This window comes from Rhinichthys klamathensis, unplaced genomic scaffold (genome assembly GCF_029890125.1).
Source record: "Rhinichthys klamathensis goyatoka isolate OS25496 unplaced genomic scaffold, OSU_Roscu_1.1 h1tg000111l_1, whole genome shotgun sequence".
Taxonomy (NCBI): domain Eukaryota; kingdom Metazoa; phylum Chordata; class Actinopteri; order Cypriniformes; family Leuciscidae; genus Rhinichthys; species Rhinichthys klamathensis.
The window spans coordinates 13,526,137-13,550,443 of record NW_026606649.1 but is presented as its reverse complement, the minus strand read 5'-3'; the positions used below and the strand labels follow the sequence as shown (position 1 = coordinate 13,550,443).

At 37.5% G+C, this 24,307-nt stretch overlaps 3 protein-coding genes across 3 annotated transcripts in view; all 3 read right to left on the bottom strand.

Annotated features, from left to right (window-relative positions):
- Positions 1 to 8,720: 8,720 nt before the first annotated feature.
- zgc:64022 (Ras-related and estrogen-regulated growth inhibitor-like protein) overlaps positions 8,721 to 24,307 on the bottom strand; it is a 50,884-nt gene continuing 35,297 nt past the window's right edge. Inside the window, exons 2-5 of the mRNA XM_056254560.1 lie at positions 10,062 to 10,192; positions 9,925 to 9,978; positions 9,744 to 9,820; positions 8,721 to 9,415 (exon numbers count right to left, since the gene is read on the bottom strand). Of these exons, the coding sequence (XP_056110535.1) occupies positions 8,999 to 9,415; positions 9,744 to 9,820; positions 9,925 to 9,978; positions 10,062 to 10,176 (663 nt within the window). The 5' untranslated portion in view covers positions 10,177 to 10,192 and the 3' untranslated portion in view covers positions 8,721 to 8,998. The remainder of the gene's footprint in view (positions 9,416 to 9,743; positions 9,821 to 9,924; positions 9,979 to 10,061; positions 10,193 to 24,307) is intronic.
- thap7 (THAP domain containing 7) lies at positions 13,666 to 17,348 on the bottom strand. Its single transcript, XM_056254531.1, has 4 exons — positions 17,251 to 17,348; positions 16,545 to 16,700; positions 16,284 to 16,412; positions 13,666 to 15,532 (listed from the first exon to the last, which is right to left on the bottom strand). The coding sequence occupies exons 1-4, from the start codon at positions 17,328 to 17,330 to the stop codon at positions 13,978 to 13,980; spliced, it is 1,920 nt and encodes a 639-aa protein (XP_056110506.1). The 5' UTR covers positions 17,331 to 17,348; the 3' UTR covers positions 13,666 to 13,977.
- On the bottom strand, positions 19,602 to 21,892 carry LOC130087964 (perforin-1-like). Its single transcript, XM_056254533.1, has 3 exons — positions 21,822 to 21,892; positions 21,092 to 21,609; positions 19,602 to 20,971 (listed from the first exon to the last, which is right to left on the bottom strand). Exons 2-3 carry the CDS (start codon positions 21,607 to 21,609, stop codon positions 19,765 to 19,767), a joined length of 1,725 nt encoding a protein of 574 aa, XP_056110508.1. The 5' UTR covers positions 21,822 to 21,892; the 3' UTR covers positions 19,602 to 19,764.

Here is a 24,307-nt window from a genome sequence, read left to right as displayed (position 1 = left end):
GTCTGGAGTTTGACATTATTAGTTAGTTGTACAAAGTATAACAGACTTATAATATTGCAATCTGCACAGTATGCACAGAAAACCTAGAAGACCTTCTTAATTTGTCAATTTGAACACACATCGCACATCGCACATAATTCTGTGTCCCATGATGCAATGTGCTCTATGTGATCTTGGATCTTCCATTGAGAATGCCATGCCTGGTTTGTAATATCTCGTTCTTAACTGATTATTTGATTAGACCGCCAAATTAATAAAACATTTTACTCAAACTTAAATTAAAAATGCAAAATATATATATTTTTTATTATTCAAATAATAACTGGATGCCACACAGCAAATTGAAAATGTAATGATTCTGCAGTGAATATTGCTGTGGCAGAGGCAGAGATCCCAAGGTTGCTAGCAGTAGATCAGTGAGATCCCTATGCTGGTGAAAAGATGTGAGATTATATTTACTATTAAAAGATAAAGAAACCAAATCCCTCTTCATTCAGGCCTGCTTCATTTCTCAGTGGAGTCCTGAAGAAAGGACACCACAATGATAAAAAAAACGATGGGTAAAATAGAAACCTTGAGACTTCTGAGGACACTTTAGCAATGCAATGCTTTAGCAATGCTGTAATTTCTTTCTGCATAGCCACATTTGTTCAAATGTGAATTTGCAAATAAATTTGGATGTTTTAATTGCCTTGTGAATTAACTAATCACAACTAATGAATTAAGCCCATAAAAGAATGTTCCAGGTCCAATACATGTTAAACTCTGTCAATAGCATTATGTAAATGTGATTTCATTTCTTTTTATAAACCAAAGAATGTTAAAATATGTCTAGTGATATTTCACAGCATGTTAGGTTGTTCTAAACCCAGAATGTTCTTCTCAAAATGTTAATGAATCTGACTTTTTCCTAGTTATTGTGTTGTATTTGCTTATTGACTGCTACATTCCCAAGGATTTAGCATGGAGTTTAATCATTAGTTCACGCTGCTTGAGGTCCATTACACTCTCAGGAGGGCAAGATTTATAGCTGAAACAACATTAACACAATGAACTTTGGTGGTTTACTATGGCTTTGAGCAGAAGACTTCAGAAGCTTTGTTATAGGACCCTAAATATATTTCTATTTCCTGATCACCTCAGTCATGTTTTGAAATGACCTGCATAGCAAACTTGAAAAGGGAAATGCAGCCGCGATAACAGTTAAAATGACTGTACGACAACAGCCATAAAGCTCTGTATTCAAGAATCTTATTTTACTTTACCCATTAAAAAGTTTTTCTTTTCCTACAAAATAGTTTTCAAGGGTTTCCTGAGCAATACCTGTCCATTGCACACTACCCTGGTGGATGTTAATGAGTTACACAGTTTTCAGTAATTTTCCACTACAAAGCAAAAACCCAAGCCCGCGTACATCCTGCTAATGGCACTCCAATGATGTGACTCATAACAGGAACCTTTGATTTGGTCAGCTTTTGTCAAAATTCCTATCACATTCCTGTGAGTCAATGTATGTAGGGGATACGATGACCATAAGGCTAAGGTGAAAAAGGTTTACACGTATATGCCTCCCACTTGGAGTCAAAGGTCAGGGCTAAATTCTCATAGCATCTTATAGAACTAGGATCAGGTTTCCACTCCCCAAACATTTATTTTGATAACATACATGACTTCTAAATATCACTCATTTAGAAACAGTGGAGATATTTTAAATGTGGTCTACAGTCTTCATTTTTGTGAGTATGTTGCCTTGAATATATTAATGGAATCATGAAATCACTACTAAAGCTTTTTAAAGCACAAAGTTAAACCCAGCATCATAAAGTTATGTGTCTGTCAAAGGTCATAGGTCTACATCAGGGCAGTGACCCTAAAAACACTTAGGAACGGTAGAAAACAAACACTTGACTGTAGCCAGCATTGAGTACTGGTCTAATTCCCATTGCATACCATCGTCACTGGAGTTATGGATTATGTGTTTTACCCCCCTAATTATAGCTTACCCTTGTGAGAATAGCATACTTTTAAAAATAGTAATTATAACAGAAATAATATACTTTAAAATTATATACTAAAGTGTGAAATGAATGCAATGTTTTTCGTACACTTAATTCTATGTTAATTGCCATTTAATTTGAGTATTTTCCAACCAACTTAAGGACTTAAGTACACACAAAATTACTTCTATTTGAAATAAAGATCTATTTGAGTTAAACTGTACTGCTGTATATACTGACAAGCATATATATATACGTATATGCATTCATGGCCTAATAGTTAGAGTGTCAGAAAGGTAACTCGAAGGTTGCGGGTTTAATCCTCGATACCGGCAGATATTACTAAATACTTGCCCTTGAGCAAGGCACCTAACCACCAATTTCTCCCTGGGCGCCACAGCAAAATGGCTGCCCACTGCTCCGGGTGTGTGTCCACACGGTTTGCTGTGTGTGTGTGTGTGTGTTCACTACTCACTACTCCTAACTTGGAAGGGTTAAATGCAGAGGATGAATTCCGAGTATGGGTTACCATACTTGGCCTTCACTTGTCACTTGATACTTAATAATACTTAAAATAAACTGTACATATAGTTAAAATCTCAGTTCATGCAATCTTGCAAGGGTATGATTTTTTTAAGGAGAGCAAATCTGTAAAACCTTTTTCTTATAGAAGCACCCAAAAAGCTAAATGAATGCCACCCCCTCATCTCTCCTTAAGGCAAGTTGACATTTAAAACACATCCTAATTTGCTTATTCATAAAGGAAATTATGCACACGTCATTTCTAGAGACTAGTCTTCCTCTTTTCAGCTCTTATGGACACAAACCACAATGAAGGATGGAGGGCCCAACTGTTGGAGGCTTTATTGCAGACGTTCACCGGGCGAGAAACAAACACAGCAGAACAGTTTAAGATAAGGGGAAACCAATACTTCAATGGATGGAAAGACACAACGAAAGATGCAGATGAACAGAGGAGCACTGGTAAGATGGTAGGTTATCCACAGGTTACTCCTACAGCACACAAAGTAGGATACACTTCAGGTAAATAATGCAAGAGAGCAGCACAGTCACACTACAGTAGTCCTTGTTGAGAATTGTAATGCACATGAGTTTATAATGAGCTGAAATGCAGGTGTATCTGATTAGAAGACAGGAGAACAGGAGCGAAGAGTGGAATGAGATGGAGAGCTGACATCAGCATTAGTTAAGACATTTTACAGTGAAGCACACTATCCGGTAATCAGGCCTCATTGTAATGCCATCACCCAAATCACTCTCCCATCTCATCCCTCTTATTAAATCAAACCTTTCAAATCCAATATATGCACTGCACACATCTTTTCTACATCCTTCTGTTGTAGTTAATCTGAGCATGACAGTTTCTTCAGCCCATCTTCCCTGAAACCACCAAATCATAATCTTAGTATAATCTCTGTTTATTGTGTCAGAGATAATCTAGGACAGGTTTAATTCGATTTATACAAATAAACTATTGTACATTGTGCATTGTTTATTTATTGTTAATTTAGCATTTTAGATGTTCATGCAATGATGTTTATTCAGATCGTATGAAGATCAGAGAGAGGGTGTGTTCACACAACAGGTTTGGTTTGATTTAAACACACTCTTCTGCGACTGCTCTGTTAGTGGGGTTGAATAAGTGTGAACGCTGTCATCTGAACCCTGGCATGCACTAAACAAGCGGACAGAGTCCCACCCTTTCAGGGGGTCTTAGTAAGTTTCCAAGCGAACTCTGGTGCGGTTTGACTGAAATATGAACGCAACACGGAGGGAAGACATCTAAACAAACTAAAAACAGAGCATGATGTCAAAAAATGCGACACTAAAAAGGAAAGAATGCTCAAGTATACCTGGTTCATCTTGTCATTACAGTTCGGTACAGGCGTCAGAACCACCATCATCTTGCATCAGATTTTCGTATGTGCAACGTAGGAATTCCTGGTGCTGTTTTGACTCCTTTAAACGTTTTATAAGCTGGTAAAAATACTATCATATTGACACACAAACAACAAGCGCATTTAGCCCAGCACACAGCAATGTTTTGGATGTTTGGTAAATTCCGTCGCAAAATAAATGTCATAAAAGCTATTTTTTGTTATGTATCTTGTTAAAAAAATGCTTTTTGGTCTGGACCAAAAGAACCAAGAGAACCGAACTACAAGTGTGTACACACCCTGAATCTTCCTCAGATAAATGATGACAAGCTCTAACTACATACACAGTAGCAGTTGTGCTTGATTCAAGCACACTTCCTTCCTGAAGAGCCCTTGACTCCGTGTTCTTCATCCGTACGTACAGGATCCCACATGTACGCAGTGTTCAGAGCCTGTCTGTTCCCACAATCCCTCTTGTCCCTGACTCACCTCACACACTTCACCGTGCGCTGAGGTACTAGACCACCAAAAGCCCCAAGGCACTCTTTATCTCTTAAAATGAAATTAGGGAGAGCAGCAAAAGGACAAAGTGACAGAGAGAGACAGACAGATAGAGTTGAAGAGACATCTTCATTGTTCGCCTGGCTCCATGGTCGGGAACCTTGAGATGTTTTTATCTCGCATGAGGGCAAACGAGGATGCAGACATGGCCTTGATATCGGGGCTTTTCTACGTTAGAGAGAGATATTTTAGAGATTTTATCAGTTTAAATGCCAAACATGAACACAGGCTATGAATGTGCACTGACATTATCAGTCAATTTGCATATCTGCATTTAAATGGGAGAATCTAGATATTTTGCTCTTATTGAAAAATGTTTTAAACATACATTTCTCTTACATACATTCCTCTTACAAGGTTTATTAGGTTTTCATAATTTTTTCACTTAAATTTGTCTTATCAAGCTCAACAATAACTAACTATTAAAAAACATCACAGTGAATGATTTTATTCAGAAAAATATCGTTCTTGGAATAAAGCACATGCAATAGTGTCAATAATGTGTTGTAGTGAGATGACATTTTCTGGATATTTCAAGTCATTCAACCCCATTACATTCAACTCCAAAACATTTTAAGACGATTGGCGAAAAAAGTTTTGAATAAGAAAATTCATGAGTTACAATTTTTTTTCTTCCAGTTATAATGTGCGATTTAGTAAAAGGCTATGATCAGCATTTGCTGTTATATATTCTCCTTTCAAGAATCTGAATTCCAAACAGACTGAGATGGGGCTGAAATAATGGTGTTCTTTACGGTAGGTAAAGGTTTTAAAAATGAACCAGAAGTTTTCTTCTGTTTTCTTTTCTTTTGTATTGTGATATACACCTGAGTGTAACGGATTACTGAAAACAAAATGTTGATGGTTGCAGTCGTTTGTGGACGTTTTAAGTGGACTAAACCACTGCATATGTCACCAAAGAGAAGTCTATTGTTTCACCAGAAGATTGAGCAATGACATTTTTATGTAACATTACAAGGATTATGCATGGATGAATTATTAATAATAAGATCTATAATATGCACTTAAAGATTTGATGGATTTTAATTTCTTGCCACATATTTTGGATCAGATATAATAGTTTAATAATGCTCCAGATGTGGACTCACAATGTTTATGATGCTTACAGCCCTGGCGCTTTGTGTTTTTAGGTGGGAAAATATGATTTCCTGAAAGCTCAGAGGTAACCTTTTCAAATGAAATGAGGAAATGTTAAACAATGGCACCATTTCCTGAGAAAGACCCTCTTATTGTTGCCTCTGCTGTGAAAGCATGATAAAATATGCCAGAAAATGATGCCCCATGGCACACTGTGAATATTCATGCGTATGCTTGTGTGTAAACGTTAGCGTACACATGGTTGTAGGAGGAATTCAGGCTGGTGTGTCACTGAGGCATACTATGGACGGAGACACGTCTGTGTTAGTGATGTCATTATCACTGACGAGGGTTATTGTGGTGCTCATAGCAACAGCTTTCACAGTCTCAGTCAGCTCCCCCGCAAAGCGCCCACTTGGCTAGAGGGGGGCAATGTCAGAAAGACCTTTCTCTTTCTCAATCTTTTTATTTTCCCTTTTCTTTCTTTTCCCTTGTCTTCAATTGATATAGTCATACTCTCATTCACTATTACACTGTAAAAAATAAAATGCCATTTTTACGGTAAAATACTGGCAGCTGTGGTTGCCAGAACTTTACCGTCAAAAATATGGTACAGACGTTATTGGTTTTACAGATTTAACTTAAAATTTACAGTAATAAACCGTATTTCATTATCTGATATAAAGTTAATTTACCAACCTATGTATGTATTAATATCTGTTTTTGTACCATTGTAATACACTGAATAACAACAATCATCACAGCAGTGATGAAAATCACATGATAAATCAAAGCTCATCACAAGCAGCTCTTCCACAAGAAAGTTAATACTAATATAAAGAAGCTGCACAGTGTCATTCGCATAAATAACAGCATCATGGTAACACATGAAATTTAAAAAATGCAATAAACATTAATTTAACAACATTAAATGTAACATAAAACTCTAATATACATAACTGATAAGAAAAGAACTAAGACAACTAAGAAGAAACATAGTTATTTCAACAAAAATACATCAAATGTGAAGTGTCACGCTGCTCACGCAGGGAATTGTGGGAATGTCAATTTACGGTTTTTCACTGTAAATTATACAATGAGTTGTTCTTTTTCACTTTCAAAAACTGTAAATTTAACGGTATTTTACAGTAAAATTACATTAAATGTAACGTTAGATCTATCACAGTTATTTACCGTATATAGTAAGGAAACTTTCTGTTAACCAATTAACAGTTTTTCACTGTAGCATTTTTACAGTCTTTTACCGTTAAAATCACGATCATTTTTTACAGTGTATGAATTGTTTTTCCTTAAGCGTGGACAAGCAAATTGGTTCTTTTTGCCTCCTCAAAGCCTTTGAAATGTGGAAAATGTGCATTTATGCTTTAGGTTTCACACACACACACACACACACACACACACACACACACACACACACACACACACACACACACACACACACACACACACACACACACACACATACATATATATATATATATATATTAAGAGTCAATACATTGGCCACAGTCTGGTATATGATACAAATTTTCATTGCACTAATTTTTGGTGTCATTACCAATGTGTATCATGTGTTGATTAGTCATATTTTTGTGTAGGAAAAGAAAAGTCATGTACAGAATCCCACATAACTGCCACTAATGGGCCTTACATGCGATCTGATCCGCTCTGAGCTTTCCTACATGTGAATGAATGAACATGTGATGCTCAGGTGTCTGAACTTGAGACACAACAGCTTTACTTATAGGGAAGATTACCTCTTTATTTACACAAGGGAAAACTGGGTAGCTTTACAAAAGTGCTCAGGTGACAAGAGGAAGTGACTTCACAGAACTAAGATTAAGATTGACCGAGCATGGTCATTTATTCGTGTTTAGGGTTTAAGACTGAAGGGGTGCGAGGAAACACAGGCAATGAGTCGTTCGATTTCGGCTTTCAGTGTAATTTAATTTTTGTAGTTTCATTTCTTTAATCCTTCATTTTATACCCTTAAGTCATTCACATAATGTGTGATGATCTTGATCTTACAAAAAAACATATGTAACAGGTGAGAAAAATACACATTAGGTCAGCTATAGTAAGCGTAAATATTAATATGAATAAAACTCACAGCATGTGGTCTTTGCAAGCAGATTGAGTGGCAGTCCTTATTTAGTCTACTAAGTTGCTCCAATTCGCTTCTAAATACATTTCAATCACAAGGTCCATTTTCCAGGATTTTTGCTTGCCAACTTTGTGGATACCAGTGAATCCAGTAACATCTGAAATGTTTGTGCTGTTGCCGATTATCCATTGAGCACAGAGATTGCCCATCACCACAATCTTGAAATAATATATTAAGGATTCAATTGTCAATAGTCTGAATAGTGACTAGAATCAAGAGTTATTAGCTGGAAGCAAAGAGGCCAATCGCCAGTTTAAGACACAAGCAAACTGCAGATTCTAAAGGCTGCATTACTGCTATTGGTTTTACATTTGGCAAGATGCATTATCACATGCTTATTTAATGGACAAGCACATTGTGTTGTAACTATACCTAAAAAAAGCAACAGAATTCAAATATATGTCATGTTTTATTATAAAACAATATTAACATAATGGTTTTACACTTGCAATATATACAATCATCTGTGTGTTTGACAGTTAGCAATACCAATGCGTCAAATGAAACTGATAGGACTTTAAAAATACATTATACTCAAAACAGTTAAGGATCAACCATGGTAAAAGTGGGCATAATTTTGAAATAGTTCATTCAATTTCACATCAATTTATATGACTGTAAAAAATTCTTCAACTTTTAGCACTTTATTTGACCATTATGCATGGACTTAAAAAAACAAAACAATATATGCTACATTGTCACAATATTCATGCATCTTGTGTTGGAGGCCACATTTTACAACCCGTCTCATTTAATTGCATAGGGGCTAAGAAGCATTGAGCCAACAATTGCACTTATTAGCTACAGTAAAAATAATAGAAGTACAAGGAGAGATTTTTTTTTTTAAATAAAGTGTGAGCAATGAGACCGAATACTATTCTTATACTTAAATCTAACTTGAACATTCAGGAATTTGGGGCCCTTAACACAAGACACGTTTCTTCATTCAAAAACAGAACGAAGCAATAAGCAGGGGTCTAGAGACACTTTTTGTTGTTGAACTACTTTTAACTTGACACGCGCCTTAAGTGATGCTCATGGTGTGAGGTGGCAAAAAAAACAGCAACATAATGGCCAAAGATGTCTGTCCATACGTAGCCCAACCAAAAACAGCACAGACGGAACACAGTGTGAACGGCCCCTAAGATTGTCAACTTGCAAAAATCCAGTTGAGATCAATAATCAGTCTCTGTTCCAATATGGATTTCATAAAGGGAAAATCAATGATTCTTCCACCGCCTTAAAGGGGAAATGTGAAACTATTCAGTCCGCTTCCTTCCAAATACGGCCGACATGCTCCTCACGATACCCTTGAAGCCTGCGGTGCCCTTCTTGAGTGCCCTTGCCTCTCGGATGAGCTCAAACAGTTCGTGAAACACCATCAGCACTCCGTGGTACGTCTCAGCAGCAGAGACCTCAAAAAACCCACAGTCCGCCGAGAGCGCCAGCAGCCGGCCCTCCTCACTTGACACTGTACGTCGGTGCTGGAGGTCTCTCTTATTCCCCACAATGATGATCTGAGCTGTGCTGGCCAGTTTTTGCTTTGCTTGTCGTATGCACTGCACTTGTTGCCGCACCACATTGAAGCTGGCGCGGTCACAGATGCTGTAAACAAGGATATATCCATCCGTCCACTGCAGCTGTCTGTCGCTAATGCATCCCGACTCCTCTCCATTCTGAAACAAGATATTTATCCATTAATTCTATTCACTTATGTACTCCAATTTTTGATGGTACAGATCTCAGCTTTACCAGCAACTATTCAATAGTTACTATCCCCAAAAGGTACTATTATAATTAGTCATTTATTAGGTTAGTGTTTTTTTTTATATGCAATTTGGCTACACATACTCCCAACTGATAGTTACAATTGATGTATTTAATAAAATGTATATCTAGATAGTAGATGGTTTTAAGGAATAAATGTTAAAATGGCTTGCCATACTACTACTGCCGTGCAAAAAACTTTTAATCATTCTTTGGAATTGGCAAAAAGATGCTTACCTGGTGGCAAAGCGAGTCCCATATGTTGAAACAAATATCACGCCCGTCGATCTTGTCAGTATGGCTGTATATTGATTCTGTAAAAGAGAAAGAAAAAAAGTTAAGCAAAACGCAGGGTATTTTACTGCAAATTACAATGGGGATCAAGACAAGAGAGTGATAATCAATAGCCTATGTTTACCTATATCTCCATATTCTCCAATAAACCGCCTCGTTAGAAAGCGCACGGTGAGGGCTGTGAAGAATAAACATAAAGATTGTTAGAGCTGTAATTCAGACTGTAAATTAAGGCACTGGCAATGTCGCTGCAGAACTTACCAGATTTTCCAACGTTCTCAGCTCCAAGTAACAAAATGTTGGCCTCCACTTTCTGCTGGTTGCCTTCCATGGTTTTGCTGCTGTAGCGAATGCGTGATTTCACTTGAACAACCATTGGTAGGTAGTACAGGCTGAGTCCTACAGTGTGCAGGTGTTGAGCGTACCGAAGCGCATTAGAAAGCGTGTTTAAATAGACTCAATGTGCCTGGGCGGGGCTTCCTCTTTAGACTGACCAATCAGAGCGAAAAGCGTCTGTTGTTTTTGTCTATAATTTAGTAGAATACATTTTCTCTACGCACAACACAGGAAAACATTCTTTTCAGTAATCTATTTTAGAATTTCAGTATTTAGGATAAATAAAAAGCAAAACAGACATTTTTATCGAATACATTGTGAAGTAGGCTATAGGCTATGAAATATGCATGAAGGGGACGGCAAGGTTTTTTTTATTTTTTAATATCAACAAAATAGGCTACATTAATTGGTGAATAACATAAATTATTATTATTATAACTCGGGGTTCATCATGTTTCAGCAACATTGTAAGTAGCAACTGAGGCTCTTGTCAAGGCATGACACCAATCCAGCGAAGGGCTGAATTGCAAATGCTTCTAAATGAGATGATCTTTAGCAACTAATTACGACTACATTAAATTAGCAATACAACACAGACATATAGCCCTTCTTGATCTGCCATGGCAAACGCTTTTTCATGACAATACAGTTCTCCAGCTTGCCTTGAGAAGGGTCCCTTAATTGTAGCTGCCACCACGGCCTTCATTAACCGATAAATGACACTTTTCTTGAAATTACATTGTTCAGATCCTGCCTAAACCTCATTGCTGTAAGCATACTATGAATGCTGTCATCGTTTGATCTGCAAACTATGTGTCCATATTTTTTTTTACATCAACTCTGATAATTATTAAAGAGCGACGCCAAGTGGTATATGCGAATATTTCTCCTTCAGTTAGATTAGAAGCACGATACTGGGTATAGTAGGCCTCCTGGTGGACACATAAACAAATGACGGGGAATCAAGCACATTTTAGAAATGGCTGCAACAGAACAAATGGATAGATTTAAAATCATACTAAATCTAAATTGGTCTAAAATACATTAGCCTGTACTGCAAGTGAGTTTTTGAGTTGTAATGAGAGGAAATTCACTTTATGGTAATAGGGGCCATTATGGTAATATTGACCATTGTACATTTAAATTGACCTTACGATCACTATGTCCTACGTGCAATATGCGCCTTCAGTGAAATAGACATGTTTTATCTCCTTTATTCAGCAACTGCGGATGGACAGTATTCACAGAATTCTGAAGAAAACAGAATCAAGCCTACTCCACATCAAACAACTCAACTAAAAAAAGGCTTATCATATATCATCAGATTCTTTGGACTACAGCCTAATACTGTGATTTGGGGTGATAATAATATAATGGAGTGTTTACATTTTAAAGCTGGGTGCTGAGATGTTGACCTGGGCAGAGAGAGAAGATCCCTGAGTGGTTGTGGGTTTTATTATAATTTGAGGTCATTTGTAAATGCTCAGTATCTGAGTGAGAAAGTAACAAACACGTTGCAAATGGAACTTCAGTTGTTACAAAACTACCAGCAGAAAAACATGTAAATTGAATGATAGAAACAACTTGATTTCAGCCCCTCTCTTGCAAATTGATGAACAAAATTAGGTAGGCTTTTTGCTTTAGCCACAAACCTGACAATTAAGTCTGCCTTATTATAGGCCAAAGGTGACATTGTCAATGACAACATTTTTATATAAAGATGTTTACATTACCATTCAAAAGTTTAGGATTGGCAAGATTCAAGTCTCCCATGCTCACCAATGCTGCATTTATTTGATCAAAACAGAGCATTAATATTGTGAAATATTATTCCAATTTGATGCTCAAGAAAAAATTCTTATTATCAATGTTGAAAATAGTTGTGCTGCTTAATATTTTTGAAGTGACTGCGATAATTTTTTTCAGGATGTTTTGAAAAACAGATTTATTTTTCCTATTCTTTATGAAAGCAAAACTTGATCATTATAGTTGAGGGAACAAACAATGGTTTCAAAACCTACTACATAATGGGTGTTCATGGGTATGATGAATGTATAGAGCTGGTAAGTCCCGCCCATCCGTAAAACTCCAAGTGGACCTCTAGGTTGAAAAAGCGTCAATGCAAGTGAATGAGAGAAAATAATTATTTTCTGATCCCGTTTGAATTGTGCCATGAATGTGAACATATGTTGTCTGTGAAATTTTTATATAATTTCTCATCTAACGAGTTTGACAGTATATTCTATGATTCTTTGGCTAGCAGTTGTGGAATAGACATAACGAGAAAGACTACACGTCGCATATGTGACGTCACCGCATAACACATTAGGCTTGTTTGAGATGAGCAAAATCTGCGCAGAACCGATCACCGGTGATCAGCGCGAGATGCATGCCGGTTAGAAATGTGTCCGAGTGCGGTCCGCCTTGCTCTGATGTCATGCTGACGTGTGTCAAAAAACTCTCGCGACCACAAGGCGCACGTGTCGGATTCTGCAGTCGCGCGCAGTTGCTCTCCACCGACTGCGCTGATCAAAAGCATGATGGGAAACGACTTGCTGACGACACAGCTTAATGCTCATTGGTTTAAACAACCGTGATGTATATTGTTCTCTTTTAAAATGTTTGCTTTTAAAACTCTGATATCATGTTTTATGTGTATAAATTATGTGTGGATATCCCCAAACTCTCTGACAGTGCGATCTATGTGATGTAAAAAAAAATTAATTTTAAATAAAAACACCTATCTGTTTTAAAGAAAAAATGATTCATAAACATGTAAGCCTATTTAAAATGGAATTAAATAAGTACTTTGGGTGTCTTGTTCATTATATTTATTTTCATATAAAAGCAACAAAACTTAAATTACATCCATTTTATTAGCAACACCGTGCACGAGCGTGAATCCCGCGATATCCCCCTTTGATCTCACAGGTGTCTGATCCACTGCGAGAAGAGCGATCTGTCCGGCTTGCCTGCGCTTTTTTCACTCCTCCTCTCACTGCAGCCGCCTACTCTCGACTACATTTCAGGCGAGGCAAGGCGCATCTCAAACAAGCCTATTTTCCCTCCACAAATCACGGTGCGATAATCTAAGGAATTAGATCGAGATGCCTGTGTGTTTTGTACCCAAATGTCACCATTCAAACAATGGCATGTTTAGCGGGATCCGTGTGCTAGTGGTGGTGACGTATATCAAACGCGTCGAAAGCAGCGAAGAGTTGTAGTCCACAAAGTGCTCTCACACAAAGTCTAACCGTATGAAAATTCTACCCGCTAAATTGTAGCATTCTTTACACGAAAATTTATATAAAAAATTCACAGACAACATATGTTCACATTCATTGCAAAATTCAAACGGGATTAGAAAATAATTATTTTCTCTCATTCACTTGCATTGACGATTTTTCAACCTAGAGGTCCAGCGGGGTAAGCGGAAGGGGCGGGACTTACCAGCTCTATACAGTATAGACAGGGAAGAATGGAGTAGGTTTCAAACTTGAATTCAAATTAGTTCCCAAGTTCTTGTAGCTTTTAACTGTAATTTTGGCCTTTTTGAACACAGTCTAACTGCAATGTCAGGAAAAAAAAAGATTTATCTGTATTATTGAATCCAATTACTACACATTTCCCAACATACACATTTTAGAGTTTTATTGAATTATGACTTTCCAATTAAAATACCAATGTATTAAATGTCTATTAATCAATATTCTGCCAAAATATGAAAATGATGCTGATGTCTTTCATACATCTTAGCCAAAGCCAACTGACTGTACAGTCTGTGCATGTTCTGTAAGTGGAGAATAAAACCATTAGATAGTAATATAACAACAGAGAAGTATCAGTCAATAAACTCGCTGCTAAGCTGAAGCTGAAACCCCTCTAAATGTTCCTTCAGTCTCTCCCTGACATCTCCCCCCACTGCTGTGTGCCTCAGGTCCGACTGGTGTGTGAGCTGTCCGTTTTCCCACCCCGTAGATGTCAGTATCATGGAATCACACTTCACAGTCACTCCATCCCTTTCTTCAGTGGCCTTTGACTGAAATCTATCCAATATAGCCTGAGGCAGCACAGACTCAATCACAGTCTCAACGTCGACTCTGTTCCTTTCCCCTGTTTCAGTAACAACTGGCATCAGTAGCACATGATCATCAGTCTTTTCCTGTACCCAGAAAAACTGCTGCCCTTCTCCCTGCTCGATCTCCACTTCGCTCTTTTCCTTTGTGCCGGGGTCAGGGAGAAGAAGTTGTTGATGCGGCTGAAGCACTTGGATTTGCTGTAGCTGGAATGGTGAAGAAGTTTCCTGTATTGTCGCAGAGTATTGAACAGGTCCAGGCGCAGTGTGCATGTCAGTCTGTGGATGAAGTAGAGCGAGTTCCTGGATTGCTTCTGCATTATCATGGAGCTCAAGAGATGCTTCGTCCTCGGTGTTCAATTGATGCGGTTGCAACTCCATGGTGACCATCTGCATTGTGTCCTCATTCTCTGTGCTCTCACAGTAATATAAGTAGTAGCTTTGTTGCTCCACAGGTGCCACATCAGTCCTAGAGTTCTCTGGCTTTTGTTCTTTGAGCACCTTTGCTTTCCTTTTGACTTCCTGGATTCTCTTAGGTTTATGTCTTGCCTGAGATCCTTGAACCTCATCAGGTCCTACAGTTGAATCTTTGTACCCACTTATTTTGTTTCCTTCATTGTCCCTTCCGCAATAAAAACAGCACCCTTCTTCTTCTTCCGCTGTGACTTTTGCCCTCGTCTGTCCCTGTCCGTTCCATCCCTCAGCGAGAAGATCTATTTCATCAGTTGCTCCTTCATTTGCACTCTCCTCCAATCCCTCAAGATTGCAACCTCTCTCCACCTTCGTCCCTTGTCCCTTTTGAGCAGCCCAGCTTGAAAACCTACCTCCTCGGGCCTCCTTCCCTTTCACACCGTCTCTTGAGCGAGACAGGGTACTCCTAAGTCGGTTCTCTCTGAGGCGCAGCAGTGCGTGGCGTAGGCGGTTCTCCCGCCGGCGGGCGGCACTCAGAAGACGCAATGCTTTTTCCAAGCTGTCGATTGCTTTGTCATAGCGCTTTCGCCACACTAGAGGGCACAACTGAGCGTAGTTGTGCTCTTTCGGCAAGTAAAAGCCAGGAGGCGGGGGGAGACGCTTCATGTAGCAGGATGGAGAAGGTGGACGTGGAGAAGGTTGAGGAGAAGAGGGGTCAGGAGGTTGTTCATCTAATAATGTCTCTTCAGAAGTTTGAGGAGCCTCAGATGAAGGCTGAGAACGAGGCTGCCCATGCTTATCCTCCCCTTCGCCTTTTTCACACTCATTATCTGCTACTTTTTGCACCACAGTCTCATTGTTGAAGATCTCATGGCTTTCTGATCCTTCATTATCGTTGGAGTTCTTGACACTGAAAAAAAATAAAGTACAGCTTCAGATGTAATTTGATAATTCTATTGTCGTTTGAACTTTCTATTCATCAAAGAATCCTGAAAAAAATTAATTGTACACAACTGTTTTTAACATTGATAATAATAATGAATGTTTTCCGAGCATCAAATCCACATATTAGAATGATTTCTGAAGGATCATATGACACTGAAGACTGGAGTAATGATGCTGAAAATTCAGCTTTGATCACAAGAATAAATTACATTTTAACATATATTAAAATAGAAAACCGTTATTTTAATTTGTCATAATATTTAACAATATTACGTTGTTGTATTACTTTAATATGTTGCATTTTTATGTGTACATTTAATATCGAATAACACATTACAGTGAAAATCAAGTATCTGTATTGCAGTACATATTAAAAACTTGCGTTCTATGGATAAATTATCCATATTTATAACTTCAAAAACTATAATCACTGGCTTCCGGTAAAGTGATGTATCGACGAACGCGGAAGCGCAGAGGATAGAGCAAAACAAAACACCAGTCACGAATTAGAAGTCTAAAAGGAGAATTTTTAAAGAGAAATGTCAGAGGAGCTTGAGTTTGTTGCCCAGCCCTATTTGTTTGAACCGCGAGAGGCGTCTACTCTCACCTAAGCTTACGCTACTCCAACATCCTACGTCATACATAGGGTCAGAGTTCACTATAGCACAATAAAAAGAGGTGATTTTTTGTTGTTGTTGAAGTTTTAGGTAAGATACCTGATACGTTTATCCACCTTTCGAGGTCTACCTCTCCGTTTTGTTGCACATTTCCCAGCAGTGCCTCTTTCATGAGGCTGAATTTCAAATACAGTGGGAATCGCATCATCCTTCAGTCTGCGATAGCCACTAAAAAAAAAAAGGAGGTATCAACATTATTTTCTCATCTTCTAATATATTGTATTTTAACAGCATAATTAAACGTAAAGTTTTTTTGGTCATTGCTTCTATGAAAAGTTACGAGTCTGATAAGCAGCAGACCTGACTCCAGAGAGTTCAAAGCTATCAGGGGTGAAGTGTTTAGAACAGAAATAGATGAAACCACTCTGGGGGTCCCACTGGCCTTTTCCCTCAGGGCCTTTGCGATGAGAGTTGATAATCCAAGTTGTGCGGCGAGGGTTTCCTTTCTTTGGCAACCTGGAAAATGTAATCATAAACAATATTGACAAGTTAAGATAATAGAATTACCCGCTTGAGCAACTGCAGCTGAGACATATTATATTCTTTTACACTCTTTTTCAACAGACAAAACAAGAATATGGACAATAAGTTGAGACCAATGCAAATTATTATTAACAATCCCATGTAGTTCAGTGAACTGATCACTAGGAGGCAGACATTAATCATTATAGTTTTTCTTGAGCTGATCAAAATGTTGCATATTTTGATTCAGATGGGATGGCAGTTCTCAAACTATCAGACTGTAGATCAGATCACATATACTTTCTATTGTAATTGTCATTTTTAAAATCAGATTTTAAATGCTTAATCAAAATTAAACCACCTGTGTCAGTGTAAATATAAACATGTTATACAGTAGTTGTTCAGCTGGTTCCCAACTTGTTGGTCACAGGTCTGTTCTGTTAGGTCATGAACAGCAGTAAGAAAGAGGTCTGAATTCAAATAATAAAATATTAAGTCCATTCTTCAACATGGCCATTACTGATTTGGAAACATTTATATGCACCTGTGAAAAGTGATTCCAGATTTCCGGACGTCTTTTGTGTCTCTTGACTTGCAACCTACAGCAGAGCAGTGCCTGGGCATCTATAAAAAAATAAATAAAATAAAAATAAATAAATCACACACATTTACCTAATGGCTTTTAATTATCTAGATTAGATCAGATCTAACTTTTCAAATGTTACTACCACCTGTCATTAAGATGCGGTTAAATGGAAATTGAAAATAAAATAACAAAGCAATCAAAATCAGACTCAGAACACAAGTTAAAAATAATATAAAAACTAAATTAACATAATTATAATAATAAAGATAACACCAATAATAGTAATAATAATAATAATAATAATAACTGAATAAGTAAAAACTACATAAATAAAAAAATAAATTCTGCATTTATCATATTCATCTGTCATTTTATTATTTATTTTGGATTTTCAGAATTAACACGTTTTCCTGTTTTGAATTAAAATCGTATGCCCAGTTCATATGGTGGTAAAAGCCAAGGCCCTATTAATTAATCGTAAACTGTTCGGTTGTAGACTTGTAGCAGTTTTTCAAGCAGCCGACTATCGGCGACCGATCGCCCGTATCGATGTGACTTGATGTCAGCTCATGTATGTGATGTGTTTAGGGCTGCAGTGTTGTCTTTAGGTAACTACATAGCATGCTGCTAAAACAGCCGATACTTAAGTCAGCAGATGACATGTTGCTCATTTGAAAACAATAAGACCAGACTACTGAATACAAATGCGAACTGCTTTTCTAGCAACGAATATTCTCAGCAATTTCTGTCTTTAAGATCATCCTTTAAACTCACCACAAAAAGGCCTGCGACCTCACGCAGATGGCCGTCTTCTTCTTCCTACTAGGCGCTGTAGATTAGACCCGCCTTTCGGCAGCAGCCAATCACAGCTATGTATTACTCTGACGTTGCGAAGTTTGCGTTTTGAAGGGACAGCGCTGATACTGTTATTATAACGCCAGTCACTAAACAAACCAATTTATGTGATTTGCTTATTGGCATGTTAATTTGGAATTGTTTTAAAATGTTCTTTAGTAACTACAGAAATAGGCTAACTATGCTTGCATTAACCACAACAATTAAGAATAAATCCATGTTTCTGTCACAATTTTGAAACAAATGGAGTTTATAGGGTAGGCCTACTGATCTGATCTTATTACATTTAAAATGTAAAATATTCCAGTCATGTGTAGGTGGCATTGTGGAACTATTGCCAGTAAACTCAGTGATAAAATCAGTGACCCCCCCCCTCAGCTCACATCTGAGCTGAGCTGAAATGCATTCAGCAACCTCTCTGTATCATGCACATCACTTTAAGACTTAGTGTTAGATGTGTGAAACGATGAAGCTCAGAAACATACAAACCACAGACACTTAAATGTATCACTTGAATGTATCACATCAATAGGCCTACTTAGAAATACAGAGGAAATCCTGCAGTTTTAATGCATGGGCATAAGCAAAAATATTAATTAAATAGTATTTCAGTTTTTCTTGCATTGTTGATGAATAAGAGATGTGATGGATGAAGCTAAAGTTTAGTGATTTAAGGAGCACAATTTAGGTCTTACATATACTTTAGTAGACTATATATACACTACAGTACATAATGAAACCAAAACTTCATTATGTAGCATAATTTATTAACAATATTTAAATTAATTTAATAATTTTTGTGATTATTGTTAACCAAAAGGAATATCATAAAGCACATGCATCCAGAAGATTATTTGCTTGAATGTAAGGCAGAGCCCTTCCACATAACTGAGCAGTCCACATATCTGTCCTTGATTGATTTAAATAGAATATTCTGCAAATGGTTGAAGATTATAAATAAGTATATGAACTTGTATTCTATTTCAGCTGCCTATATGTAAAATATGGAGAGAGCTATCTGTTAGCATTCCAAATCCATCACAATAATAGTTAACATGCACAAGCTGAAAATGTTCCTCTTTGCATGTACAGTTCCAATATTTTTTTGAGCTATCACCTGAGAAGTGTCATGTGAGTGATCATACTGAGGTATATTAGAACTTATTGCAACCGACAGTGAAAAAAAGTCTATGGCTGAATTCAAAATAGCATACTAGCAAACTCCCATATATTTATATGGCACAAATAGTAAGAGATGTATGCTAGAGATGTATACAAGATATGTATTCAAATTCAACATATTTCTCTTTGCCTGCAAATATGAACCATGATAATGAAATATTATTGTGTAAATTTCAAAGGACCAGCACTGCCTGTAGTAAGTGCACTGTTAGCTGCTATTACATTTGCAAGTCTAATAAACCCAAAAGAACACAAACACACAGATCTGTCTTTAAAAATGATTTTAATGCAAAAACACAGAAAAAAACCCAGAGAAAAGCACTGGAAAAAGACCTACGCAAATTATACTAATACACTTATTTTCTATCGCAGATGAAAGCGCTGTTAGGCTATATTAAGACTATTTTTCATGCAAGGATGGATTCAAGATGCAGGTCACAGCATAAATAGCTTTCCATAAGTACTCTTGAAGTTTAACTTATTTGAGTTATTGCGAGCTGATTCAAGCCTGTGCATGTCTTTAACCAGAACACCATTTCTTGAGCTGAAAATGTCAGCCAGAGGGGAAGCCATTGGAGAAGGTTTGTGTTCATTACACTGTGGGCCATTTAGACTGGGAGCACATTTCACTTCATAGGTAAAAAAGAAGGTGCCATATTTAAAAACACAAGCGTCACTTACAACTCCACTTCTAATTTCAAAAGAGCATTCACCAAGGAGATCGCTGTTCCAGTAGCTGTCTGCATCAAACACATTAAAAGTTAGTCTATTGGCCATGCTAATCTTAATAGGACCAAACTCAAATCTTTCTGGCCAACATGGATTGTCATTATCATCAATAGTCTCAGTGCGCTTGATTTGTGTGCCATATGTAACTGATACAGCACCATCTGTTTGAGTATATACATCTCCATACAGACCTTTGGCTCTAAGGTTGTAGACTTTCAGGGTGGCAAGTCCTTTTTCAGGTGGACAGCAGTTAGACTTTATAATTTGACTACTTTCACAAACACAAGCACATTGGTCTCTTGCACTGCACTTCTTACCAATCTTGCAAGACTCAGAGCAAACCTTCATGAGGGCATTTTTAATTATGTATTCTTCAACAGCTCTCTTCAGTCCTTTCCTGGCAGGGTGTTTAGTACTCAGTAAGAAATGGAGAGGTTTCAGAGAGTAGTGCGCAATGTCAGGGAGGCTCTTCAAAGACTCAAGCCAGTTCTTAAGGGAATTTGGGTGTGATGAACCAGAAAAAAGCAGATCTTCTCCATTTATGTTTCCTCCGATAATCTCTGTCTGACGCTCACTGAACATGGTGCTGAACTTTTCATTTGTGCCCATCTTCTTTTTCTGTTCTTTACAAAAATGGGTCTCTGCCTTTACAGTTGCTACATGGTATGAACCAGAGGCTTCAACATCCAAACAGTCTTTCACTGCAGTGTCTGTAAGCCCACTCACTGCAGCCTGACATGTTTTGATGGCTGTTATGGCTTTGATTTTCCCCCCTAACTGGACACCTGTGGTAAAGTGAGTGCCATATGTGGTGATCAGGTTGTGGTAGGCGGCTGGATCATAGGATGCAGGGAGTGATTTGATTGCTTCAAGAAACTCTGCATGAAGAGAAGGCTTTTTAGCTAGACGATATCTGTAAAGAAACAGTAAACAAACTTGAATTCAGTGGGAGCAAAGATGTAGCAAATTACAGTTAAAGTTTACATTTGTTTTTGTATTCATTCTATGAGGAAAAGCAAGCCAACTCTCTCACCTGTAAAAGCTGCATGCAACTTCATGTTTGGTGAAACTGTATTTGTCTTCTTTTGATTTTGTCATTCCAAATTTGGCTTCCCTGGAATGAGTGCTTCCGACTGCAGCTCCAGCAGCCTTCACATCTAAACCAACTTTCCAGCTGACCGAGAGTGCTGATGATGAATCATTGACCAGAGCTTCACTTGATTCAAAGATCTGACTGGAGACTTTCATTGAACACTTTGGCAAGGTCCTCCAGAACACAACTGCTGCTGGTAGCTTCTGTTTTATCCCATTCATGTAATTGTTTTTGCGCAATTTACAAGTGCCGTTTCCTAAATCCCATTCCTCCATGTTGATCACGTAAGATCCTTTTCGCTCCATGGTCACAACATCAAATCCCTCTCCAGCAAGATTGTACCCTGGAACAAAGGGAGCATCCACACACTCTTTTGATGCTTCTATGTCATCCTCTCCAGAAATGGTCATGAGAAGCAATGCCCAGAAAACAAGGTAAATCTGGAACTGCCCCATCATCTGTAGAGAGATGGTAATTTTTCAATATTTTTGTAAAATCAAAAAAATAAACATCACTTATCAAGAACAATAGTCAAGAATTGTAACACAAATATACCTTCATACAATTTGCAATTGCATTTTAAAGCAAATACAAAAAAAAAAGATGTTAAGCAGTAATTGTCTCTTTAAAATAATAATATGATTATTTGAATGATTTTTTTTTCAGTTACCTACCATTAAATGTAGAGCTGAGATAATCAAATATAAGTGATAGGTTGTCTCTCTAACCTGTCGATTGCTGAGTGGTTGTGGGTGTCAAAGCTTTGTAGTGCAAATGATATGCCATGACGTGGCTGACAAATCTTCTAGTGTTAGTATAACACATTGCCATTGTCTGTGAAAAAAGAAGAACATTTTAAGTACAAGTCATCAGATGTGACAAAAACCTCTGCAAATGGATGGCAGTGTTACAAAGAAGATGAATAGTTATGCTTAAGAGTTGCATTTTAAAAGATGATCTGTGCATCTATCCTTTACATTCTAATTTTAATTATTAATTTAATGCTAATTCATTATACTGTGCTAAGGAATTGCAAGCTATTGCAATGAAGAATTATTTATTATTTTGAATTAATTAGAAAGAAAAGTTCTGGAGTCAAAACCATATCCTTATCTAATAGGAATGATTTGTCATGAGCAAGCTGAGACCAGAAAGACAAAAGTACAGAGCATTCCCAGATAAAAAAAAAAAAAAAATGTATCAAGTTCTTTCTGTGGACATAATTTACAATTCGGGGAAGGAGACAAATGCATCTAGAAATGTTTTAAAGGGGATAGGTAAAGTCTGTGCAGAAGTTTCCACTGGATCATCTGATGATTTGGGTTTTTTGACAATGATGTGATTGTCGCTCAGTGCATAGGTGTTTGTATGACCTCACTGATAACCTTAGACCAGATAGTTGATATGGAAAGTGGTCTATATGAGTTTTTGAGGAGAAAAGAGTAAATAACTGAGGCAGAATCAGTTGGAAGAATTATCTTTCGGAAATAATGTACAGGTAATTGTGAATCCCAGGGAACTCAATATGCCCAAAGCGCAGATCTAATGCGAAGATACACGAAAAAGGAAGTTCCTGGTAAATTAAAGAAAGCCTTAATATCTTACAATTATTTCAGTCCTTTGTCATCATAAATGTCACCAAATCAATTTACTTTACATTTAACCCATTGTGGACAATGAAATGGTTTCTTTCCTAATACATTTTTTTTTTTTTATGGAACAAAGGTTAATGACAATGCTACATCAAATTAGGCTTTATTTTTCTGGTCACCGTTCTCCAAGTAGAAATAAAATGTGTTATGATAAAGCCAAAAATGAAGTTTACATTGTCTAGTGAGACACCAACAAAAACCAAATGCTTTATATCGTGAGGGGTAACGAGATTATTCAATAGCCCTTAGCCCACCATGAAGTCGATACACTTTAAACCAGGTTGACAGTGCACGGAGAGTAAAGGAGTCAGCGTAACAAAACATTTGGGAAGGACCAACCCCCATCTGTTTGGCTGCACTGTTAAGTAGATAACTTAATTCGGGGCGGTTACCGTTCCAGATATAATGAGAAATTGCTGAATTGAGTTTTTTTCCAATAGCCAGCAGGTGGAGGTAAATGAATCATAGATGAGTAGAAATTAACACAAGGAAGGATGTTCATTTTAATAACAGATATTCTCGCATGGAACGAAGTAGCAAGGTGCGTCCACTTTGCAAGATCTGAGGTGACTCTGCCCAAGTTGTTATTCAAAGTTTTTTAAACAATATCCAGCAGAGAAGGCTAGATGTCTATCCCTAAGTATTTGTCCAATTAATTTTATACCCAGTTAGATCACTAAACTGATTAAATAAATTTAAACATTTCATATAATGGTACATGCACTTTTACAAGTGGATTGTACTAAAATGTGTGTTGGCAGTGCCAAAATCCATCCAGTGTTTTTTTTTTTTTAAATCTCCTTATATGTTTTCCCCTGTCTCAAATCGAGCCTTTCGACCCTGTGACGTCACACGGTCGGACGCCCCTCCCAAGATTGTTGATTGACAGCAGCGTTTCAACACAGACCCGCCCTGAGTGAGCGGTCATCATAGTCCGCCATTGTTGATACGCTGGAGCAGAATGGCGTCTAAGCGATTGTGGTGTTCTGTTCTTGGGTGTAATAACGAACACAGCAGTCATTTTGATGTTCCTAAATCCGAACCGCTGAAGACGCAGTGGCTGAGTTTTGTTTTCGAAGGGAATATTCCCCACGATCAACGTCAATGTTTTCATGTTTGCGCAAATCATTTCTCACCAGACTGCTTTATAAACGAGGGTCAGTGTAAAGCTGGTTTTGCTAAGAAGCTGCTCCTGAAAAAAGAATCGCTACCAACTATTCGTGTTCCTGCTGCACCTCCAGAAGAAGTGAGTGTAAAGTTTTATTAACCTTTATATTAATCTTTGCAAATCACTTGCACGCTTCACGATGAATTTAACTTACTAAGGTTTATACTCAGGGTACATTACTGCATGTTTTCTATTTCTATGTACGACGTTCTCAATATAGTTCATAATCCCAAGTTTATAATGAACAACGCGTTATGGTTATTTTGTTATTACAAACAGTGCACGTATAAGTTACATCAGTAAATGATATGGTGTATGTAGTGTGTGGTTGTGCAG